This window comes from Cyrtonyx montezumae, unplaced genomic scaffold, assembly GCF_038088225.1.
Source record: "Cyrtonyx montezumae isolate F1298 unplaced genomic scaffold, pur_monq_1.0 scaffold_21, whole genome shotgun sequence".
Classification (NCBI taxonomy): Eukaryota; Metazoa; Chordata; class Aves; order Galliformes; family Odontophoridae; genus Cyrtonyx; species Cyrtonyx montezumae.
Genome location: NW_027071948.1, coordinates 513,060 through 521,214, shown reverse-complemented (window position 1 = coordinate 521,214; position 8,155 = coordinate 513,060). Strand labels below are relative to the sequence as shown.

The 8,155-nt window shown below is 56.1% G+C and overlaps 1 protein-coding gene across 1 annotated transcript; it reads left to right on the top strand.

Annotated features, from left to right (window-relative positions):
* The first annotated feature begins 522 nt into the window (after positions 1 to 522).
* Positions 523 to 2,813, top strand: PHF13 (PHD finger protein 13). The gene is made up of 4 exons (XM_065737842.1): positions 523 to 579; positions 1,321 to 1,422; positions 1,639 to 2,191; positions 2,587 to 2,813. Exons 1-4 carry the CDS (start codon positions 541 to 543, stop codon positions 2,811 to 2,813), a joined length of 921 nt encoding a protein of 306 aa, XP_065593914.1. The 5' UTR covers positions 523 to 540.
* The last annotated feature ends 5,342 nt before the right edge of the window (positions 2,814 to 8,155 follow it).

The window sequence follows — 8,155 nt, the reverse complement described above, 5'->3', positions numbered from 1 at the left end:
GGCACGGAACCGCGTCCCGTCCCGGCTCCGATTGCTGCGAGCAGAACGGGTCCTCGCCGCGCTGCTCACAGCGGCGGCCCCGCGCGTCCCCGAACGGAGCTCCGCGCGGGGCCGCCCGCAGAGCGCGGCCCCGGAGCCGCCCGAGGCGGAGCCGCGCCGCGAGAAACGGCCCCGACCGCCCCCGCACGGACCCGCGGGGCGCGGGGCTCCGAGCCCGGCCCGGGCAGTGCCGGCAGAACCGCCGCGGCCCCGCACCGCCCGCACTCACCTCGCGCTCCTCGGCGCTCTGCGCGCCCCGCCCCGCCCCCAGAGGAGCCGCCCCGCACCGCGCATGCGCGGCCTACGCCTCCCGGCGCGCCCCGCGCGGCCGCACTACGCTTCCCGGCGTTCCCCGCGCGGGCGGACTACCGTTCCCGGCGCGCCCCGCGCGGCCGCCCGCCCCTTCGCCGCCTCCCGCCGGTACCGAGCGGTTCGCGGGTGTCGGTGCCGCACGGCCGCCCCCGCCCGCCCCCGCCGCCCGCTCCAACGCCGCGCGGGGCCATGGACTCCGACTCCTGCGCGTCCCCGTTCGCCCCGGAGGTGAGCCGCGTTCCCGGGGGAGCGTCTCCCGCCGCCGGTGCCCGGTTCCCGCCGCTGAGCTGAGGCCATCTTGTGCCGCTCGAGCGCGGAGCGTCCCCCGGACCGGGAGCCGGAGTGGGGGGGGGAGGGGGAGATGGGGGCGGCCGGACGGGAATGGCGGCGGCGGTCCCCCTCCTCCCTCCGCCTCCCGCCGCGGGGGGCGGCCCCGGGGCTGGGCCCGGCGGTTGGGATGCGGGGCCGGAGCCGGGGGCCGTTGGGGGGGGAGGGGGTGGCGGTTCGGCGGTACCCGGTGCCGCCGCGGGCGGTGGGGGTGGGGCTTCGCGCGGGGAGCGGCGGCGGTGGCGGCGGGCGGGGCCTCGGGCGGGAGCGGCTCCGGCGGCAGCACCGGGGAGATGGGGGGGGGGGGGAGTGAGGGGGGTGCGGGGCGGCACCGGCACCGCGAGGAAAAGGGGCGCGGGGTGGGGGGGCGGTTCCCGGCAGCGCGAGGTCGGCGGGTTCCGGGGAACGGCTCCGGGGAGAAGCGGTTGTGGGGGGGGGAAGGGGGGGCGGGGTTGGCGGCGGCTCCCGGGAGAGGGAACCGGGAAGAATGGGGGTGCGGCTCCCGGCAGCGGGCACGGGGCGGGCGGCGGGGAGCGGCTGCGGGGAGCGGGGCCTCCCAGCTCTGCGCCCGGCCCGGCCCCGCGGCGGAGGCGGCCGCGCTGACCCCTCCCTCCCGCTCCCTCCCTCCCCCCTCCCCCGCAGGACTTCTCCCCCACCTCCCGGAGGCACCGCACCGTGGAAGACTTCAACAAGTTCTGCACCTTTGTCCTGGCCTACGCCGGATACATCCCCTACCCGCAGGAGGTGAGGGCGGCAGCGGGCGGTCCCTGCGCTCCTCCAGGCCCGGCCCGGCTGCTGCGCTGGGCTGGAGCTGTGGCTCGGGCTGCGGGCGGTGGGAAGGGGTCAGGGCACAAAGTACGGCTCCGGGAGGGGGGAGGGCTGCGGTACCACGCACTGCAGCACCTCGTGCAGGTCAGCTTGGAAATAACACCGCTGTCTGATCGCTGCGGGTTTTTGTAGGAAACGCCGCTGAGGAACAGCCCCAGCCCTCCCAACAGCACCGGCGGCACCATTGACAGCGATAGCTGGGACCCCCGCTTCACTGACATCCCCTCCTCGGTTTCCCTTCCTGCCAAGAACAGAAAGAACTTCAGCCAGCTGAAGCGAGCAAAGCCCTACAGCTCCCTGTTCCAGCGGGCAAAGCCCGGAAACTTCCTGCCAGAGCGAAAGCAGATCGATAAGATCAGGAAGAAGAAAAAGCTGAAGAGAAGGGAAACGGAGGTGTCTGCAGAGGAAGATTACGAGGAGAAGCTGCTGGAGCTGGAGGCAGAGGACTCTTACACAGAGACACCGATGAGCCCCTCGTCTGAGGGTGACCCTCAGTCTGTGGCTGAGCACTGCTCGGTGTGGGACTCTGACACGGCCTCCAGCGTCACCTACCCCACGGGGACGGGCGAGCAGGCGGTGGAGATCCAGAGCGTGGGCAAACGAACGGTCATCCGGCAGGGCAAGCAGGTCGTGTTCCGGGACGAGGATGGCACCGGCGATGACGAGGACATCATGGTGGATTCAGGTAGGTGGCCTGGCTGTCGGGGTGGCTTGAGAGGTGCCAAGCCACGTGGAAAGCAACGGAGCAACCACTGATCTCACTGATCTCTAGTACTTGTAGTGTGAGGAGAATGCAGGATGAATTAGTAGGTGTTTTGTTTGGAGGGGGTGAGGTGAGGCTGACACTACTGGGACCTTACTGAGGCAGCTAGGGATCCTCTCCTGGAACACAACCAATTTTGTACTGTTGGGAGTGTTTTCCTGTTGGTTCCCTGTGGGAGCTGCAAAAATCAGCTCAGTGCCCATCTTTGGAAGCCAGGGAGTGAATTTAGATCAGAAGGAAAGGAGTTTGCAGTGTGGCTGGAAGGCAGCGGGGAGCAGCCAGGAGCTGAAAACGTAACTTGCTGCTTCTCCTTCCAGATGACGACTCCTGGGACCTCGTCACTTGCTTCTGCATGAAGCCCTTCGCCGGGCGGCCGATGATTGAGTGCAACGAGTGCCACACCTGGATCCACCTCTCCTGCGCCAAGATCCGCAAGTCCAACGTCCCAGAGGTCTACATTTGCCAGAAGTGCCGGGACTCCAAGTTTGACATTCGCCGTTCGAACCGCTCCCGGACGGGCTCGCGCAGGCGCTTTCTGGACTAGGGGAGAGGCTGGGGCTGGGGCCGGGGGCAGCTCCCCCGAACTGCTGCTGCTCAGGCCAAGGGCTGCCCGGCCTGCCTGCCACACGGGGACGAGGTATGGCCACGTCGCGGATGGCCGGGGCTGGAAGGAGCAGACTGGTCAAAACTGCTGCTAATACCAATTAGCTCAAGAGACAAATTAAGCTCTCTGGGTTCAGTGGGGTTTTGTCCAGTTACAACTATGAGATGGACGATGTTTTGGGAATGTATAATATCTTTGCCACGTGTTTTTTCTCATCCCATTGGGAAACTGCAAACCTTCTCTGTGCTAGGAAACTCGTCCTGTGAGGAGGGAGGAGGAAATCTGTGTGAAGAGTCTGAAAAGTAAATGGCCACGTGTTTTAATTTTAATGTAATGCTATACCTGCCCATTTGTCCGTATATATCAACCTTAGACATTCTGAGGCTCTGTAGGCGTGAGTGTGAACGCACACCAAGCTGTGTGTGATCTGCCTCCCCTTCCACGGGCCCGGGCAGGAGGTGAGTTCTGTGGTTGGCACTGCGTAACGATGGGACGTCACCCTGCTCTGAGGACTGGTGCACTCGGAGGAAGACAACGCTCCTTTCTCTGCGCAGGCAGCGCTGGCAGTTCGTAGACAGCAGATTTCTTAGAAGTCTCTTCTTAACGGTGATTTTTTGTGACTTTGTTTTGCATGATTGGCTCAAATGTGTTTGGGGGGAATACCATTTGCTCTGTGTCCTGGCCCTTTGTTAAACTCCAAGGTGCTGTTTTAGGATGATGATTCTTCCTTTTCTCAGCCCAGAATTCAGGCGTGGACTGTAAAAGAGGCTGTAGTAAATGCAGAACCTGGCCAGTCCAGTTCGAGATCTGATCATTTCCATCAGTACTACAGCTGAGTTGACTCTGTTTCTGCTGTTTATTTTTTGAGACTGGATTTGTAATCAGAAAACCCAAATCTTGTTGGCCGCAAATCACACAGATGAAAGAAGCAAATGCAGGCTGAGCAGCTAGCAGGTGTGATGAAGATCCGTGTGGTGCTGGGAAGGACAGGAGAGCACAGGGAGCCCAGGCTTGTTCGCAAGGCCACCGGGATGGAGGCATTGTCCTCAGTGACCAAACGGAGCGAGCTGTATGCGTTGCACAGCTTAGGTTTATGATTTTGAGACATTTCTCCTAAGTTACACCTGATGAATGTGTTCTCTGTGCTGTGAGATGAGGGGAGCCGTTGGCACTAGAGCTGACGTGAGACCAGCTGTGCTGGAAGGAACGTGTCACGTCGCTGTGCAGACAGACCTGGCCAGGCCGCTGCCTTACCCCAGTACGGTTCTGTCGGGAGATGTGTCCTGGTGATGACCAGGGTCTTCCCAGGGCAGTGAGGTACCCTCCTTAGAGCCCTGATGCCAGGCTGCCAAAGCTTCGTGCAGACTGCGCAGCACTGCAGTGCCCGGGGCTCTGTGGGACGCAGGGTGATGGAGCTGCACGCCGCAGCTGTTCTTCAGCCTTGGTTCTTCGTAAAAATCCCATCCTACGCTGTAACAACTGACTCTAGGTTCTGAAAACAGCTCCAGCTCCTGTTAAAACTTACCGTGGTGTGCTGCCTTCCAGAAGCTAAGTGCGACCATCGAGGAGTTTGCCAAAGACTTGCCCCTTGCGGCTGCCTGACTGCTCTCTGCAGCCAGAAATATAACCAAAGTTCTCTAACGCTGCCATTTCACTCTGCAAACAGAAAGGCTTTGGAAGATCCTGGTTGCAAGCTGTGAGGGCTGGACCTGCTCTGATGTTGGCATCTTTGTGTTTACAGCGTGTCTGCAATTCAACCGGACCTCCTGGAATGTGTTCCTGAAGTTTTTATGTGAGAAGTGTTAAATGGCCAAGTGAGCTGCCTCGTTTTTCACAGAGGTTCAATGCTAATCAATGTGACTGACTCTCGTTCTGTTACCTTTTCAGATTTATCCCAATAGATGGTGTCTGACAAGTCCAGCACGTTACAGCATCAGCAGAGAGAAAATAAGAAGTAACATCTCCATTGTTTTAGTTCATCACTTTCAGCCATATATAATTATAGTTTAATTCAGAACTTTATTTTTTCATTAAAACTGTTTTAATGAACTGTGGGTTTTTTTTAAATGTGGAACAAATGAATAATGACTTTGTTTTATTCTGGATTCAAGAGTCTGCTAGTATGATTTACTGGTGTGCAAAACAATGGTGCTGGGTGGCAGCAAGACTTGAGCAAAGTGCTCTTCCCTAAATGATATGCAAAGTGAGAGACAGGAGGAAAATGCCACAAGCACATCTCCCTTTCATGCTCTGGCAGGGGGCTGCTACCCCACTCTCTCTTGTGGAGCTCCTGCTCTGAGCAAGGTGAATGGAGGAGGAGTGAACAGGGCCCAGCCTGGCTGTGCCTGCAGCAGCGTGCAGCCGTGGCAGGGGCCCTTTGCAGCCCACCTGAGGGCAGGTTGGAGTGGGGACGGATCCCTCAGGTGATGGCACTGCTGGCGGAGGTGACTGAGCCAGGGCCAGGCTTGCAGGACTGGGCACTGTGGCCTCAGCCTTTGCCCTTGGGCTGTGCTGCATCTGCCTCACAAAGGCTCACCTGCTCAGCCGACCCCAGCCCCCTCATGCCCTGAGAGCCCCCTGCTGCAGCCTGCCTGCAGAGCAGCTGCGTGCCAAGCCACCACGTGTGCCTCACTGCCACTCCGTACCCCGACCCTGCCTCAACCCCACGCACTGCTCACAGCAGCAGTCTCCCTTAGCAGCCGGACAGCCTTGGAAGACTGCTCAGCAATTTGGAAACGGCATTGGATCACCTCTAAAGCTGGGTCCCCGCTGCCCACAGCTTCTACTTGAGCTCTGTTGGTAACTTTGTGTTGTACAGTTTCTCACAGGACAGATACAGAGCTGTTAGGAGCAGTTTGCAAGCAGGGCTATTCTCTCACAGCCTTTTAAAGGCTTTGCACCGATGGACCGGCAGAAAACGAAGAGAGGAGGCATGCCGGAGCCGCGCTCCGCGGGAGCAGCCTGCGCTCGGGCACACGGGAGTGGGGCTCCACCGCGTGGACGCGACGCGGCAGTGCCCGGCGACTCCACCGCAGGGAAACAAACATGGACTTAGAGACCCTCCAGGAGCCCCGTGCCTCACCGACATCAGAGGCCACTTGTGGTGCTCACACGAAAGGGAAAAACAGAAGTCGATCTTCGGTGGGCCGAGCTGGCACGGAAAACGAGCCACACAAAATTTCTGTATAACGGCTTAGCAGATGAATGGGGCAAAGTCTGCATCGGTAATTTCACTTCAACAAGAGTTATGAATCCAAGTGATGAAAATTAAGGTTTGCCTGTCCTTTGCTTGAACTGCTTTACAATTAGATAGTGACCGCTCTGGGGGGAAGAAAGAACAGAGTGAGAGAGCAAAGGAACTGAGCTTTCTTTGCTAAGAATAAAGTTGTGATGAAAAAGAAAACATTTCCTTGAATTCAAGCCCTGCCAAGGTGGCTGAGCCATCCTCGGGTACACATGCATGGACTGATGTGCACAGGAAGGGCTGATAAGGTCTTTAAACACAAGCAGTACCTGGAGCTGTGGCTCCTCGTAGCCTGCCTCTGGCTGAACCAGACTGCAACAGCAGACACTGCCACAGAGATGAGCACGTAAAGGAAGAGGAGTGAGGATTACAGAAACACCTTGGCCTGTGTCTCCACCTCAGGAAGTCCCTGTTTAAAAGCTTGAGATGAGAAGCCTGGCACACGGTCACAGATCCTCAGTAAGGTACTGTAAGCATCAGCTAGCTCAATTAGAAAAGGATGTGTTCACCTCGAGCACTCAAGTTTGCATCCAAAGATGCTCACTACTCCATTACAAGTTGGTACTGCTAGAGTAGTAAGAGTGTGCTTTCCCTTTCAGGTCTTTTTTCCAGGTGTCATAATAGCACGGCCCATCTTCAGGTACTGAGGTTCCTTAGAGCCACATCACTATTTCTCTACATTTTTAACATAGACAACATCACTCCTCGGACAGCACACACTGGGGCTCAGGAACTGATCAGAAACAAGCAGTTTCACCACACAAACCCCTTGGTGTCATGTGCCCTGCTAGTGGCAGGAGTACACTGAGATCTTTCTGAGCAGCAGTGCATTGCCTCTGTTTTGCACTTCCCTGTGCAAAAACCCAGTGCTCCCACAGTGCTCTCTCATCCAAGTGAACACAGAACCACTCTCACTGCTGACCACATCCTCCGGGCAGATACAAGACACAAAAAAGACAATTGTGGTGGCATTTCTTGTCCCCTTCAATGAGCTGTAGGTATGAGTGACCACAAGAGGGCAAGAAGCAGAATATAATAGCAGAATATAAAGGTGCAGTTACATCTGTACAACTTGCAACCCTTGCTTTTCAGGAAGAGTTTATTTTGAATACTGCTCTAAAGATGAGAAGGGAACATGGGCTAGTTGCCAGCTGAATAGAATTTATTGCATATTTTACATTTAATATCAGATGAACAGAACACTGGTTGTATGTGAAATAAAGTCCTACACCAGGAACTGGTCACAACTGAAGAGTTTTAATTTTAAGAAGTGAACAACACTTAGTTGTATGAACTTGTTTTGAATGGAAAACTGTCTTTCAGCCTAGCTCAAATATGTCCAGTTCTGGAAACCTAATTGTCCTGTTAAAACCACTTGCAGTTGGGCATTTAAGATCATGACTCAAGCAGAAAGAATGACAGTGAAAAAGAAAAAAGGGGTCAGGTATCCAACAGATTGAATTCAGCAGCAGCTAAATTAACATTTCCAGCTCTTTACCTCATTTTGCACCTCTCCTTGCTTTGGTCTGGTTTACCTGTGTGAACTACTTTTTCTTCCCCAGAAATAAATAAGATGAATTGCTGTCCTTCTCCCCACTTTGCTTTCCTAGTTTCCCAAACACTTTGGCAGGAAAATGAATTAATAAGATGATCATACCCAGTATCTTTGACTGGTATAGCAGTGTTTGAAAGGAGCAGCTGAATGAATTCATATGGAAGAGGTCCATGTTACTACAAAAAGCAAGAACAAATATGTTTGGAACAAAGTTCTTTAACAAGTGCATTTAAATACAGAATTAGGATGGAAAACAATCTCTGCCCTCTTTCCAACAAAGGGATTTACACAGAAAACTTCCAGGAGGTGGCCTTAGCATAGAGAATTTTCACTGAGGAGTAGAAAGACTTATGTTACCTACCCCAGGAAATACATGGAGAAGTGAGAACAAGTCTTCTTTCTTGCTGAGTGTAGAAAGATACATGTGAGACTGCACAAATGGACTGGGCCAAATTGCTGCAGGAAAGACTTGGCTGCACGATG

Bases quoted from the DNA above. Each gene is read 5' to 3' on its own strand.
- PHF13 (XM_065737842.1), top strand. From the start codon at position 541: ATGGACTCCGACTCCTGCGCGTCCCCGTTCGCCCCGGAG. The intron at 1,423-1,638 runs GTGAGGGCGGCA...GGGTTTTTGTAG, and splicing joins ACATCCCCTACCCGCAGGAG to GAAACGCCGCTGAGGAACAG. The intron at 2,192-2,586 runs GTAGGTGGCCTG...TTCTCCTTCCAG, and splicing joins GGACATCATGGTGGATTCAG to ATGACGACTCCTGGGACCTC.